The sequence below is a fragment of the Hemiscyllium ocellatum genome, chromosome 17 (genome assembly GCF_020745735.1).
Source record: "Hemiscyllium ocellatum isolate sHemOce1 chromosome 17, sHemOce1.pat.X.cur, whole genome shotgun sequence".
Lineage (NCBI taxonomy): Eukaryota > Metazoa > Chordata > Chondrichthyes > Orectolobiformes > Hemiscylliidae > Hemiscyllium > Hemiscyllium ocellatum.
Genome location: NC_083417.1, coordinates 43,106,682 through 43,123,767, shown reverse-complemented (window position 1 = coordinate 43,123,767; position 17,086 = coordinate 43,106,682). Strand labels below are relative to the sequence as shown.

The 17,086-nt window shown below is 38.8% G+C and overlaps 1 protein-coding gene across 1 annotated transcript in view; it reads right to left on the bottom strand.

The window, feature by feature from the left end:
* Positions 1-17,086, bottom strand: part of tent4b (terminal nucleotidyltransferase 4B) — an 89,295-nt gene that overhangs the window by 18,438 nt on the left and 53,771 nt on the right. The window contains exons 5-9 of the mRNA XM_060838117.1: positions 14,365-14,472; positions 12,578-12,706; positions 10,588-10,801; positions 3,647-3,773; positions 3,445-3,548 (exon numbers count right to left, since the gene is read on the bottom strand). Of these exons, the coding sequence (XP_060694100.1) occupies positions 3,445-3,548; positions 3,647-3,773; positions 10,588-10,801; positions 12,578-12,706; positions 14,365-14,472 (682 nt within the window). The remainder of the gene's footprint in view (positions 1-3,444; positions 3,549-3,646; positions 3,774-10,587; positions 10,802-12,577; positions 12,707-14,364; positions 14,473-17,086) is intronic.

Genomic DNA, 17,086 nt, shown 5'->3' with positions numbered 1-17,086 from the left:
CAAGTCCACACCAACCCGCTGAAGCGCAACCCACCCAGACCCATTCTCCTACATTTACCCCTTCACCTAACACTACGGGCACTTTAGCATGGCCAATTCACCTAACCTGCACATTTTTGGACTGTGGGAGGAAACCGGAGCACTCGGAGGAAACCCACGCAGACACGGGGAGAATGTGTATATTGGGAATACACAAGTTTACTGAAGGAGGAAATCAGGAAGGTGAAAAGGGGGCATGACATAGCCTTGGCTGGATAGATTAGGGTGAATCCAGAAGTTCTTTAAATATATTAAAAGGAAAAATAACAAGGGAGGGAATATGGAAAATAAAGAGTATGAAAGTATGGAAAGGATTAAAGCATGAAGACCACTGGCAATCTGTTACAAGGGGTCTGGGTAATGCTACACTAGTCAAAAGGTCACTGTGGCAGGATGATGCCACTGTGGCAGGATGGGGCAAGAATAGTGGAATGCTCCTACACCAATTAGCAAAGTCAAGTTGGGGCTGAAAGGTCACTATGGCGGGATTAGATAACAACAATTAGCAAAGTCAGACTCGCTTGCTAAATATCAAGGCACGTTGGAACAAGTCATGACAATAAATATTTAGGACATGACATTAAATATCTAATTAATAGTTAGTCGAGTCAGCATGGAATAGGAGACCATTTTAGTAGATGGGATAGTAAAATACCTAATCATGACATTAGAATAATATTAAGTAGAATGTAGGAAAAACTAGAGTGCCAGAAGTAGAGAGATAATACAAACTAACTTTATTGGTTTATTATAAATCTAGAGTGAGGTAATTCAGACTAACACAGTTGGGCATACTGATAAGCTAACAAAAACATGATAACGGAAAGGTATAAAGAGCCACGAACCCAGAGGTTTGGGGGCATTCAAGAATTCACTTTTAGTGCCATGATTTTTTTGTTTGCAAATAAACAACCTATTTCTTGAAGGACTGTCTCCTGGTGCTTTTCTACATTTTCTTCATGACAGAAATAGGGCCCCTCAAGGGCCAAAACAGAAATTTACAGGAGATGGGCGAGATCCTCGATGTATATGGGCGATATAGTGGCTCAGTGGTTACCTGGGTTCGATTCCAGTCTCAGATGACTGTCTATGTGGAGTTTGTATTATCTCCCGGTGTCTGCGTGGGTTTGCTCCAGTTTCTTCTCACAATCCAAAGATGTGCAGGTTAGGTTAATTGGTCATGCTAAATTGCCCATAGTGTTCAGGGATGTGTAGGTTAGGTGCATTAGTCTGGGACAAATGTAGAGTAATAGGGTAAGGGAATGAGTCTGGGTGGGTTACTCTTCGGAGGGTCAGTGTGGACTTGTTGAGTCAAATGGCCTACTGTTTCCATACTGTAGGGATTCTATGATCTACGATGAATATTTCTCGTGTTTACCATGGAGAACAACACAAAGACTTGGGAACATGGGGAAGTTAGTGGTCATATCTTGGGGACAGTCCACATCACAGGAGAGATGGTGTTGGATGTATTAGAACGCACGAACGTGGATAAATCTCCTGGTCCTGACCAATGTATCAAAGAGCACCGCAAAAGGCTACAGAAGAAATTGCAAGGGCCCTGGCTGACATTTTGCATCATCATTAGCCAAGGGTGAGGTCCTGGAAGACTGGAGGGTAGTGAATTAGAATTAGAAACAGGCTCTTCGCCCCAGCAAGTCAACACTGACCCTCCAAAGAGTAATCCACCCAGATCCTTTCCCTTATTAATCTACATTTCCTCCTGATGAATGCACCTAACCTACACACCTCTGAACACTATGGGCAATTTAGCATGGCCAATTCACCTAACCTACTCTTTGGATTGTGGGAGGAAACTAGAGCACCCAGAGGAAACCCATGCAGGCACGGGGACAATATGCAAACTCCACACAGTCACCAGAGGCTGGAATCGAATCCAGGAACCTGGCGGTGTAAGGGAGCAATGTTAGTCACTGTGCCATCCCTAATGTTGTGCCCTATTCAAAAAGGGCTGTAAAGAAAAACCTGGGAACTAAAGACCAATAACCTAAGATCTGTGGTAGGTAAATAACTTAAGATTCTGAGAGATAAGATTATACATGCATTTGGAAAGACAGGGTTTGATTAGGAGTAGTTAGCATGGCTTTGTGTGTGAGAGAACATGCCTCACAAATTTGTGAAGAGCTCTTTAAAGTGACCAGGAAGGTTGACAAGAGCAGGGTGGGAGATGTAGTGTATATGGATTTCAGCAAGGCCTTTGATAAGGTTCCACAAGGTAGGGAAGGTGAGATTGCATGGAATCCAGGATGAGCTGGGTACACAATTGGCTTGATGGTAGCAAACAGAGGGCAATCGTGGAAGGTTGCTTATCAGACTGGACGCCTGTGGCTCAGGGTGTGTGTCAGAGGTTGGTGCTGGGCCCATTGCTGTTTGTTATCTATATCGTAGATTTGGATGAGAATATACAAGGCATGATTAATAAGTTTGCAGATGACATGAAAATAGGTAGTATCATGGACAGTGAGAACGGTTATCAGAAATTGCAGCAGGATCTTGATCAGCTGGAGAAGTGAGCCAAGAAATGGCTAATGTAGAGTAATGTGAGGTCTTACATTTTGGAAAAGTCAAATCAAGGTAGGAGTTTCATGGTGAATGGTAGAGCCTTAAGTAGTGTAATGGAACAGAGGGACCTTGGAGTTCAGGTTCATGGTTCACTGAAAGTGGAGTCAGACAGACTGGGCAGTGAAGGCAGCTTTTGGCACACTGGCTTTCATCGGTCAGGGCAATGAGTATAGAAGTTGAGAAGTTACGTTGCAGTTGAACAGGACATTGGTGAGGCTGCACTTGGAGTACTGCGTTTAGTTTTGGTCATCTTGTCATAGGAAAGATGTTATTAAGCTGAAAAGAGTGGAGAAGAAACTTATAAGGATGTTTCCAGGGCTTAATGGTCTGATTTATAGGGAGAGGTTGAACAAGCTTTTTTTTTAATCTTTAAAGCATAGTAGACGGAGGAGGGAGTCTATAGAAGTGTATGAGATTGTGAGAGGTATGGATAGGGTGAATGCACTCAGTCTTTTCTCCAGGGTTGGGGAATTGAGGACGAGTTAGGTGGGAAAGAATAAAATGGAATCTGAGGGGCAACTTTTTTTAAAAACACAGACGGTGGTATGCATGTGCAATGAGCTGCCAGTGGAAGTAGTTGAGATGGGTACATGAACAACATTTAAAAAGCATTTAGACAAATACATGGATAGGAAAAGTTTAAAAGGATATGGGTTAAGTACAAGGAAATGTGGTTAGAGTGGATGGACATTTTGGTCAGCATGGACCAGCTTGGGCCAAAAGGCCTTTCTCCATGTTGTAGAACTCTATGAGAACATTAAGTTTCTTTTAGTTATTAGTTACCAGAAATTACAACAAATAATTTAGTCACAACACACCTACCATTAAATGGAGAATCATTACTGTTTGGTGGTCCCCAATGCTCATGTATCCAAGACCTGTAGTCAGCAACTTCCTGAGTTACTCTGATTATTCGACCCAATATACTGTTAAAATATAGAGAATATTAAATGGATAGTTCTGGAAAGATAAATTATAAATGTGTTACACAAGTAGACTTAAATTGCTCAAAAAAAATTCTTACCTTTCACATTCTCTGTTTGGGAAATATTTTGCATTTGGAGATACAGCGTGACTTAGAACAACATAGGCATAATCAAAGGCTTGCTTTACCTGCATGGCACCATATGAACTCCTACCAACATCATTTTCTTTAGAAAAGAGAAAAACAAAAATTACTCAACACACCATGGACACTATATACCCAAGTCTAATTTTATAAAATGAAACAAAATATACCAAATTAAAATGTATTGGTCCAGATGTTGTCACATAATCAAAGATACCGTTATGACAGAGTAAATAAGTGACAGTTACTTTACCCACAGTTATAGCATCCATAGATGCTCAGCTAAGAGCAGGGAACTGCCAGCCATACCCATATGCCCTGCTTCAGTCAAATTCACTGAGGGAACTTGTGCCAAAATCAATTACTACAAAATTGTGCATTTTATGCACATCAGTTATGCCTAAATGACATCAATCCTCAGCTAAACAATGTAGAATGCAGGGTACAATTCTGACAAAGCTAATATCAATAGTACACAGAAGTACTGGAGATTGCAGAACAGATCATAAAGTATGAGACCAGAACTGTATGTATACATATCATGGAAGGTCTGATAATCTAGGTCTCTTTTCTCTTGAAAAACTAATGCTCAAGAGATATTTAAAATCATGCAAAGTTTTGATAGAGTAAACATGGAGACAAAGTGTTTCCTAGAGTGGGGAAGAGCATAACGTCATCAAATATTAGATAGTCACCAAGAAATCTACGAGGGAATTCAGAAGCAACTCGTTCACCCAAAGAGTTGTAAGAATTTATAACCACAGGGAGTGGTTGAAGCCAATAGACTAAATGCTTGAAGAAAAGCCAGATAAGCGTGTCTAACAGAGTGTTTGGGTGGTGAATTTTAATGAAGGAAGATCGGAAAAGTCTTAAGGAGAACATCAGCACTACCATGGACAGTTGGGTTAAATGGCCTGTGTGGCCAGCGCGCCACCAGGACCTTGTAGCAGAGCACTTAGAAAGCAGTGGCAGAATCAGAGAGTCAGCACAGATTTTTGAAGGAGAAATCATGTTTGACAAATTTGTCAGAATTTTATGAAGATTAACTAGTAGACAAGGGGGAGCCAGTAGATGTGGTGTATTTGGACTTCAGAAAACATTTGACAAAGTCCCTGCAAGAGATAATGGTGCGAGATCAAAGTGCATGGGATTGGGCGAAGTGTTGGCAGAGAGGAAACAAACAGTAGGAATTAATGGGTCCTTTTCAAATTGGCAGGCAGTAACGAGTGGTGTGCCACAGGGTTTGGTGCTAGGACCCTAGCTGTTTACAATATGTATTAATGATTTCGATGAGGGAACAAAATACAACGTCTCAAAGTTTGCAGATGATACCAAGTTGGGTGGGAGGGTGAACTTTGACATGGATGCAAAGATCCTTCAGCATGATCTGGACAGATTGGGAGAGTGGAAAACCCCTTGGCAGATGTGGTATAATTTGGATAAATGGGAGGTTATTCACTTTGGAAGCCAAAACAAGGTGGCAGACTACTACCTGAATGGCTGTAAATTGGGAAATGGGAGTGTGCAGTGGGATCTGGATGTCCTTGTGCACTATTCGCTGAAGATAGACCCGTTGGTGCAGTAGGCAGTAAAGATGATAAATGGTATATTGGCCTTCATTGCGAGACGTTGAGTACAGGAGCAGGGATGTGTTGTTGCAGTTACACATGGTCTTGGCGTGGTCATACCTAGAACGTTGTGTGCAGTTTTGGTGTCTTTTTCCAAGGAAGAATGCTCATGCTCTCAAGGGAGTGCCGCAAGTTTCCCAAGCTGATTGTGCAGATGGTAGGACTAACGCATGAGGAGAGCTTGTCCAAGTTAGGACCGTTCTTGCTGGAGTTCAGACAAGTGGGAGGGGGAGTCTAACTGGACTAGGCAGGTAGGTCCAGAACCAGGTGTCACAGTCTGAGGAGTCAGAGTGGACCATTTAGGACAGAGGTGAGGAGACATTTCTTTAAAATATTGAATGTATTCAATAGGCAGCCAGATAGAGCACCTGAGGCAAATGTCATCTAGGTTTATGGAGTGAAAGCAGGGTTAGGCTATTGAGTTGGATGTTCAGCCACAATCGTTGAATGATTGAGCAGGTTCAAAGGGCCGAAAGGCCTTCTCCTGCTCCTATCTTCTAAACCCTGAGTAATTCTACATTGTTTGCTCTAAAACAGCCAAATAAATTAAGGCTGGTGTCAGAGAGAAGAATTGTATTTCTAATAGAGTAATCAGGGATAATCACTGCTAAACTATCATGATCACTGTCACATTCATTTCAGTTCCATTCCCTCAAAAACAATTGGAAAATTTAAAAAATTGTACATCTATGGATCCACTGCTTTCAGCAGCTGATAGACAAAAAAAACTGAAGACAATATGTACTTTTACAGTGAGTTACAACCTGAAATACACTGCCTGAAAAGATAGTGACAGTCGAATCAATATGATTTATAAAAGGAAACAGGATGAACACTTAACTAAATTTATTTATAGGTTCATGGGAGCTAGGTTGGCACAGGTATGACATTGGATGGCTTCCCATTTTTGCTAAATTACTTAGTATTAAAAAAATGCAAATATTTTAATGATTTGGTTAGCACAGTAACTCAGGAGTTAGCACTGCTACCTCAGTGCTCTAGGGACCTGGGTTTGATTTCACACTTGGGGACTGTCTACGTGGAGTTTACATTTTTTCTCAGTGTCTGTGTAGGTTTTCTCCGGGTGCTCCAGTTTCCTTTCTTAGTCTAAAAGATATGCAGGTTAGGTGGAGTGGCCATGCTAAATTATCCATAGTGTCCAGGGAAGTGCAGGCTAGGTGCATTAGCTGTGGGAAATGCAGAGTTAGAGAGTTGGGAGGTAGGGGTGTCAGTATGGACTTGATAAGCCAAATGACCTGCTTCCACACAAGGGATTCTATGATTTATCCATTTGGTCTCCTGCACTAAGTATAATCACTTTAACGCTTTCTAATTTAACTAATTTATTTTTTAAAAGATAATATGAACATTTCAAGACTATGTAACACTTCACATATGTTAATCTGTCTGATAGCATAGCAAGTTTAAGAGTAGCTTCAATTGACTGTTAGTACAGTTTGAAATATTATCTTGACATTTATTCTTTGTGCATATTTTATTCAAAGTCTTTTCGATCTTAGTTTTGAAAAGTTTAACTTACTTTCCTGTTCTTTACTCCCTGCTTTGTAGTTGTGGAAGCATGTATATTTTATTGATTTCAATAAAAGATTCCAATTAATTGACAATCCAAACTTGAAATGATTGGGTCAATTTTTGATGCATTTTTGAGAAATACACTTGATCATCTTTCATTCAGATGGTCTCCAGCTCCATTGATTTTTGTATTGGCCCAAATGGGTAGATAGCATTAAAGGCTTATGACAAAATTTTTGTAAACTCATAACTGAACCCTTAAATACACATGAATAAACTCCTTGTTGTACTATAACTTCTGACACCAGAAATAAAAGTTTCTTAGTTAAGTGCTGTTACGCCTTAATACAGCACACTACTATGCATCACGCAATGAAAAAAACCAATATCTGCAGGTATCAATTGATAACATTCATAAACTACCTTCATAAGTATCAAATAAAACATAAAAACATAAGACACTATTCTTACATTATCACTTAGAACACAACTAATGTCAGATATAACAAAAATGGAACTCAAAATATTACACTGCAAACTTCGAGACAGAACAAAAAGGATTTTCATGGTAATTACTTCATTAATATGTAGAAGTTACAATACCCTAGCAACAATACTAGCTGATAATCACTTCCATGCACCAGTAACTCTACAGAAAAGGGAAGATGACATTTTAGTGTGTTATCACAAAATAAATTTGACTATTTTACACATGATCTATCTTAATCACCACTTCAGCACCAGTAGTAATTGAACTAATTAAAGGCTTCTCTTCAGGAGAGACAGGGAAGGAGGTGTCACAATTTTGATCAACAAATCTTAAAGCAGTAAGGAGGGATGGCATCTTAGAAAGCTCTTTAAATGAAGTCATATGGGCAGAATTTAAAAATCAAAAAAGGAGCAAACACTTTGCCAGGAGTACGCTTATAGGCCCCCTAGCAATCCAAGAGAAAAAGAGCAGATATGTAGGCAAATCGGAGAGAAGTGTACAAGTAACAGTAGGGAATTTCAATTCCCCCAACATTTCCAGTCAAACTGTGAAGTCTTTCAAAGGAGCAGAATTCTTAAAATTCATCCAGGACACTTTTTTAAGCCAGGCACTATATGAGAGGTGATGGTTCTGGCCTTCATTTTGGATAATGAAATCAAACAAGTGGTTGAAGTATCAGATGGGGAGCTTTTTTTGCACATAGCAATCATAACTCAAAACTGTTATGGCAAAGAACAAGAATGGGCTGAAAATCAAAATTCTAGATTAAGGAAAGGCTAAATTTACTAAGATCAGATAGGATTTGGTCTGAGTTGTTTGGGAACAGGTAGTTTGTCTCAGAATAGTGACATGTATTCAAGAAGGAAATACAGAGAGTACAGGCATATGTTCCAATAAAGAAAAAGGGTGGTACTATAAAATCCTGAGAACCCTGAACATCGAAGGACACTCAGCATTGGATTAAGAGAAAAACGAAATCTAATGGCAGATACGGAGGATTCAAAACAGCAAAAGCCCTGGCAGTATATACAACATGCAAGAGGGGACTTCAATAGGAAATTAGGAGAGCTAAAAGCAGACAAAGTGGCAGATAAAATGAAGGAAAGTCCTAAATTCTTTTACAGATACACTTAGGGTAACAGGATAACAAAGAATGTTTTCTGGAATGTTTCTGGACGTTTTGGGAAACCTCAGGATTCCTGAAGAAGGGCTCACGCCCGAAATGTCGATTCTCCTGTTCCTTGGATGCTGCCTGACCTGTTGCGCTATTCCAGCAACAGATTTTCAGCTCTGATCTCCAGCATCTGTAGTCCTCACTTTCTCCTAGAAGAGTAGGGTGTATTAAGGATCAGAGCAGTAATGTGTGTGCAGCCAGTGGATGTAGGTAGGATTTTACATGAATACGGTGTGTTGATGTTCACTAGCGAGAGGGATGCTACAGAAAAATCATGGAGCAGGTCTGGCATATATTGCAAATTATCAAAGAGAGGAGATTCTGAGTCTGGCAGGCTTAAAAAGTAGATAAATCTCCAGATCTGGATGAAAATGTATCTCAGGGGAGGCAAGGGAGGAAGGGGCACTAAAACATTTCAATTCTCCTTGGGTCACAAATGAAGTACCAGAGGACAGCCTATGTGGTACCATTATCTAAGTAGGAAGGGATAAACCAGGAAACTAAAGGCTATTCAGTCTAACCACAGTGGATGAAACTACTAGAAGCATTTCTGAGGGACAAAATCTATCTGCAATTGGTGAGAAAGGGATTAATCAAGTATGGCTTTATTGTTAGGGAAGGTCATATTTGACTGCCTTTTGTGTAGAAGTGACCAGCTGTGTAGATAAGAGCAATGTTTTTGATGTACTCTACTTGGATTTCAGCAAAATGTTTGGTAAGGTTCCATATGGGAGACCAATAGCAAAGGTAAGAGCCCATAAGATCCAAGGAAATTTGGCAAATGGATCTACAAATGGCTGAGGGTTTCTTTTAGCACAAGTCTGGGTCCAATGAGGTCTCAACATCCCTTGCTGTTTGCAGTTTATATAAATGATTTAGACTGATAGGTAGGCAGGCTGATAAGGAAGTTTGCAACTGATTTAAAAAATTGGCAGGATGATAAATGGTCAGAGGATAGCCTTATATAAGAGGAGAACATAGACAGCCTGGTCAGATGGATTGATCATTCCAAATGGAATGCAAACCGGATAAGTGTAAGGTAACACACTTGAGCAAGACAAACAAAGCAAAGGAATACACTTTGAATGGTAATACACTGGCAAGCATTGAGGATCAGAGGGACTTTGGTGTGCAAATCCACCAGTCCCTTAAGTTATCAGGACAGGTGGCTCAAGTGGTTAAGGTTGCAAATAGTATACTGGCCTTTATTAACTGAGACAGGGAGCTTACGAGCAGCGGAGTTATGCTGGAATTGTATAAAACATTGGTTAGGCCACAGTGAGTGTATTGTAGCAGTTTTGGAATCCACATTATAGGAAAGATATGATTTCACTGGAGAGGCTGCAGAGAAGATTTACTCAGATGACTGAGCTGGAAAGTTTCAGTTATGATGATAAAATTATACAGCCCGAGTGGTTTTCCTCAGAGCAAAGAAAATTGAGAAGGGACATAATTGGGATGCGCAAAGTTCAGAGGTATTGCTAGGAGTAGACAGGAATAAACTTTGCCCTTGGAGAAGGGATCAATAACCAGGGAGCTCAGATTTAAGGTTAAGGGGCATGAGGGTTTAAAGGAGAGGAGGAAAAATGTTTTCAGCCAGAGAATGATGGGAATCTGGAATTCATTGCCTGTAAGAGAGTGGTATAGGCAGAAATCCTCAGAATAGTAAAAAGTGAGGTCTGCAGATGCTGGAGATCAGGGCTGAAAATGTGTTGCTGGTTAAAGCACAGCAGGTCAGGCAACATCCAAGGAACAGGAAATTCAATGTTTCGGGCCAGAGCCCTTCATCAGGCTCATTCCTGATGAAGGGCTCTGGCCCAAAACGTCGAATTTCCTGTTCCTTGGATGCTGCCTGACCTGCTGTGCTTTAACCAGCAACACATTTTCAGCTCAGAAATCCTCAGAATTCAAGTAGTATTTAAATATGCACTTGTGATGCCAAGGCATACAAGGCTATTGACCAAGTGCTGGAAAAGTGGATTGGAATGATTAGGCGATTGTTTTTGACCTATATGGGGCATGGACTGAAAGTTTTTTTCTGTGCTGTTGACCTCAATGACAATAACATTACCTTGTTGCAGTGGATCCTCAATATACAGCATCGATGGCCTGTATCCATCAGCCATTGTTTTTTGCACTTCATCCTTAGCAACATATGAACCCCCATCATTTATCCGAATACCAGTCTTAAGATAATTAAAATGCCTTCCATATAGTTCAAAAAATTCAATTAGAAGCACACCAAGGTTAGCATCACAGCTGCAGACATCTTCTCGAGGATGTAACTACAAACAAAGGAATATTATACATTAAATTACATTTTGACATTATGAGAAATAAAAGATATGAAAAACATATTTAAAAAGACTGACTTCTTTACCAAACTATAACCATGAAGGCTGCCTTCAAGATGGAAGGCTAAAACAGCTGGACTATGTACTTATAAAATAACTCAACAATTAATCAGAAAGACTTAAAAGGTAGGTTACAAATGTTTAGCATTACACAGAATATATCTAATAGAAAATCACCTCTGTGTCACATCTTTAGTGAGACAGATGTCATATTTCTAACAACAACTGATGAATCCAAATGTAGTCAATAGTAAATCACTTCAATATAGTACCACCAAAAACTCTTATGACGCATGATACCACACTGTTAACAGTTTACATTATGGGTTTCTTCTCCTTAGAAGAGTCTGTCAAGGGAATCCCTTGGCATTATGTTTGCCAAACTGCAGAAGTACCAATTTTTACAATAGATAGGAAGAACCAAGTTTTCATACCAACTAGGTATGAGAAATTGCAAATAAGTGCGCAAATATGCATGCTCCTGAAGGAACATTTTATTTAGAGGAGGAATTTTATGGTGGGAAAAGAACAGGGGAAAAAAACAAACAGTTTACGATTCATTTGCTAGAATATATTCAGTTTACTTTTCTGTAACAACATTCTGAGAATCTACAGTGGATAAACCTGTAGGTAAAGCAGGTGTAGTAAAGCAGGATTAATCAATATTTGGAGATTAGAGTGTATTTTCAGAAAGATCGATAAGAGGAAATATGAAATGTTTAAGCATTAATACAAGTATTTCCGTGCTGTACAATATTTATAGATCTGTTACATGACATTTTCGTATTTGTTTTCACAGTAGCGAAACACAATAAAATGTCAATAGCACAGAGAACCTAAAAACAGTTAGTGGCATAAAAGTTATCAGAATTTAAATCAAGTGAACAAAAAACTGTAGAGCAGGAAAATACTAGAATTAAGACAGAAATCCTCAAGATTTGATGGTTTTCATTCAGGGAATTACAACAAAAAAAGTATGATGTGGAGGTCCTGGTGTTGGACTGGGATGGACAAAATTAAAAATCACTCAATACTAAGTTATAGTCCAACAGGTTTATTTGAAAGTCAAGCTTTTAGAGCGGTGCTCCTTCGTGAGGGAGTGAGTGGGACAGGATCATAGCTCACAGAATTTATAGTAAAAGATTAAAGTGTCACACAACGGATGCAACATATTGAAGTCAGGGTAATTGCAAATACTTTGATCACCATTTCACAAATCTCTCTAGATTTACAAATTACGTATTCGAACTGAAATCTGCAAATATCACTTGGACAGGGGATAAGAAGAAAACTACAGAGTTGTCAATTTAACATCAGTTATAGATATGTTACTGTATTTCAGCCAGGTGAATGTAATTTAAGTGTTTTCAAAAATACTAAATCCCCCACATTGAAAGTTTTTTTTTAAAAAAAGCATATAAATCTTGAAATTCTAACTCATGAATATCTAAAGAACTCTTGAATTTTTTCACTAAGCGTGAACAGAGTGCAATTGAAATTTCCAAGTGCAATATCAAAAGATTGTTTTATAAGTTGAGGTCAATGTTAGGAAGGGAAATAGCTCAATGGCAAGTGGGGTAGATAGGATTGAATAGATCACATGGCTGCCCCTAGGGCTCAAAGGGCTGAGTGCCTGCACTTGCGTTTCAAAATTCTTATGAAACTAGATGAGAACATAGATGCAAATCTGCAGATAAAGTACTTCACCTGTAGAAAACTAACAGCCATTAGGAATAGGCTGTAGGAGCCAATGCCACCTGTGAACACTTCATTTAGGTCTCTCTGCAGCAGGAACTGCTTCAGCACTAGAACCAGATATGGGAGCACAGGAAACTTCTACAAAAAGAAAATAAAACACTGGACAGCTGAAAACAGGAAATTAGCAGTGTCAAAATAATATTCATTCTTAAATGGTACTTTTAGAAATCTAAAATAAAGAGCATGGGAAAAAAGAAAAATTCAAAGGGAAGGAAATAACTTTACAACATTTGACTATACATTTTTATTTGTTCCCAAGCAATGACAAGGCCAGTATTTGTTGCCCATCTCATCTTGCCTCTCAAATTGTAGTCGTTAGCCCCTTTCTTGAAATCTGTAGGTCATATGACATAGCTACATCTACAATGCTGTTCCAGGATTTTGGCCTAGCAACAGAGAAGAAACAGCGAGAGTGTTCCAACTCAGTACAATCTGCGTCTTTGACAAAAACTTGCAGGTGCTGTTCACAAATATTCATTACTTTTTCTGCTACACACATGGGCAGAGTTCTGAAGAAGGATCACTCAATCAGAAACGTTAATTCTGATTTCTCTTCACTGATGTTGCCAGACCTGCTGAGCTTCTCTAGCCATTTCTGTTTTTGTTTGACTTAAAAACTGAAAGTATTGCAGATGCTGTATGTAGCAGAAGGTGCTGTTGAACAAGGCTTGTTGCTACAGTGTATTTTTCATTGAGTTCATTATTAATAATGACTTCTGCACTTCTACCTCTTGGTCCTGTTGCTTTTTCATTCCATTTAACTCATTTATCAATGTGTTCAATCCATATTTTTCCCACCATCTCAGATTTGCCTGCATTGAAATTAATTTTCTAATTACACTGATTTTCTAACTTTATTCATATTTTCTAATTTTTACCAAACTTTTCAAATTCTGGAATCACAAGTTTCAGGGCAACAATGGCCACTCTGGAGCTCGAACCAAGGTATAGCAGTTGCATTTTTATGTAGGCAGACATAAGTCCCACTTTCAGAGTTTCATCTACTCATTCGTTCTTGCAGGTCTCACTGAGGAGTCACAAAAGTTTATACTTTTCAAAACTGGAAAATTTCACAATGGAAAGTGTTTGGGAAACTCTGTAGTAAACAGGATAATCTCAAATGTAAGGGCTGTGCTGTGAGGATATTTTGCAGTCTTGAAAACACATGCAATAATATTAAGAATACCTTGTTAACAAGGGATCAATTTTGCCCAAAGGAGAAATAAATATTTAAGACAGATCAGCTCGGCAGGGAATACATGCAATTGACTAGAACATTCAAATGAGGCTTTATAACAGACAGATGGTACTTTACCATCATTAATTTTAGTGAGATCCTTTTCAGTCACAACATGGAAAATGGACAAAAACATTTTACTTGGGCCACTTTACTGTCTCAGCAGTATAAATCAGAAAAGACAGAAACAAAGCAACCTTAATGTGAAACTTGACTCAACCAACAAGCATCATAGGTTTCCAAAAGAGAAAATGCTGGAAAATCTCAGCAGGTCTGGCAGCATCTGTAAGGAGAGAAAAGAACTGACATTTCGAGTCTAACTGACCCTTTATCAAAGCATCTTAGGTGATCCAGTAACTTCAGAACAGAAACAAATTTAAACCAAGAACATATTTATCTTATTGCAAATGAAATATCAAAAGAACGAGAGAATGTGGTTCAAGGTCTTAGACAGCATTCATCCCCAAACCAACACAACATATAGTGCAGAATGCTTTACCTTAATAAACTCATGAATAAGTTGAGCAGCTTTTACTCCATTTTGTACATTGAAGCTGATGTCAACTTTTACTTCAGTGTAGGAGTCTGTTAGTTTAATAATAGGTACCTAATGCATAAAAGAAAAAAATACAATGGAATTTTCTCAACAAATATTAAGAAGTGACCTAATTTCTTTCTTCTTCCTTTCAAAACAATATACAATTGAAAATTAACTAACCAAAGTTAAAAACTTGTCAATACTTAAACTCTCTCTCATGACATTACTTAAGGATTCGAATTTTCCAGAGTGAATAAATAGACTGAGGCTATCTTCCCTGGAGCATCGCAGGCAGAGGAGTGAACTTATAGAAGTTCACAAAATCACAAGGGGCACGGATAGGGTAAATATACAAGGTCTTCTCCCCAGGGAATGGGAGTCCAGAACAAGAGAGCATGGGTCTAAGGAGTGAGGGGAAAAATTTAAAAGGGATCCATGGAGCAATGTTTTCATGCAGAGATTGAGAGCATGTTATGAAATGTGCCGTCAGAGAAAGTGTTGAGGCTTGTTTAATTACAACATTAAAAAGGCTTCTGGATGGGTTCAAGAATAGGCAGGGTTTAGAGGAACACTGGCCAAATGCTAGCAAATGGGACAAGATCAGTTAGAATGTCTGGCCGGCATAGACAAATTGGATCAAAGGGTCTGTTTCTGTGCTGTACATCTCTATGACTAAGTATAACCAGGAAAATAAATGCAAAAACTATCTGCACAATCTCTTTCAATAATTTCATGCACATGTTTTCAAATTAATGCCAATTAAAAGAGACAATTTTGGGGTTTGCAACAACTTGCAAATGATGCCCCTAGAATGAAGAGAGAGTTGTTAACGACATTCAGATTAACATTAGTACCTTCGACAACCACATGGAATTTCACTTAATTAACATGCGACTTGGTTGCGATCAGAACAACTGGATCATATACTGTACATCTGCACCAAATATCCAGCAACTATGATTCATTCTTCCTGTGGCACTGAAATATTCTCTACTTTCCAACCTCTTATGAATATTTGCAGTTTGGACATGATCTAAGGCTGTTCTTCAGACCAGAGTAGCTGAGCCATATGAAGCCTCTCATCGTAATGAAGATTACTTAGTTCACTTTCTAGCTCCTTAAACCAAGATTCAAGGGTCTTGATGTGCCTCTGGATTTTCTGCAGTATGGTCCAAAGACAGTGTCCAGCACTGCTGTGGCTGGCTACATCCTACACATTATTGTTATCCATGGAAGACTAACTGGAATAGGCAGATCCACTAAATGAGGATCCATTGAACAAATGCAAGAAAGAGTAAAAGGCCTATCTAGTATTCCTTGTAAATAATTAATTTTCAACATTTAGATGAAATGTAAAAGGAACCTACAATAAACTAAAACGAGAACACACTATCAGCAGTCTTATTCACTTGCACTGCATGACACTGAAAACATTTAGCCAACTTTTACATTACTCAATGATGAAGAGATTCATAAACTGCTTTACAAACATATTTCAGATGTGTCAATTGTGAAGATTTCAACAGGCATCCAAAATAAATCAGTTGCATCAATTTAATCAATCCATGGTGCCTTTTTGGAAAGAAAGTTGAAAGCTCACTGGTTAAAACTATTAGACCTAGTTCATCTACTGAAACCTGAGCAGACTGCTATAGACATTAAGTCTCTTCAGTTGACTGTAGCAATCTATGGAATCTCAATCCTAAGACGTCATGGGCTGTTAACCGCAGCTCTTCAGTGTTGCCTGGCTAAACTGGCTTTCAAGCATCATGCAGAACTATTGGCTGAGGGGGTGTGGAGTGAGCAGAAACACTTATTATACTTTGGCCCCTCAACAGATCACATAATCAGATCAATTGTGATCACAATGAATGTTGGAGCACGCTGATGCACCAAAATGACCTATTCCTACGCCTGTATCTTATGACCCAAGCTAATAGATTGTAAATAGCTGATGCCCAAATAATTGTTCGATTAATTGTTACAGCTGCCAACTCAAAAATATCCTCTTTATTCCTACTGTCTGCCAATCAATTCGTATTAATAAATTCACCAAATTCCCACAAGACCCAGTTTTGTGTTATAGTCTCTACTGGTTCCCCATATTGATTCTGCTAGTTACATCCTCAAGTATTGTTAATAGGTCTGTCAATTTCCTTTCAGGAGATTCACGTGGACTCTGCTTCGTGTTATCTCAGTGACAAGCAGAACAACCATGATTTGTCTCAATGGCAGAACAAACTCAGTGCCTACTTTTGCTCCTAGTTTATTTGTTCATATGACTTTGGTAAGCATTCTGAACTTCACTCCTAATAATGGACTACTAAAAACAAGAACCTTCATGCTACTTGCTCACTGTCACAGAATGAGCAACAAATGGTCACTCTGCCAGAAATACTCACATTCCAAGAACGAAGAAAACTGATGTTACACTAACTTCCTACAGTTTGCAATTTCTTCAACTTTTTTTCAGTAAAGGAATGAGGTTTGCTAACTTCAATTTTTGGAAACTATTGTAGAATCCAAAGGGATTTTGGAAGATCAAAATAAATTATATAGTTTTTAGACAACCATTACCAAGACTAGCAATTCCAGATTTAGTAATTGACTTTAAACTCCAACCGCAAAAAAATCAGATTCGAACCTTGATTATCAATATCTCTCTCTGTGCAATTTCCTCAAT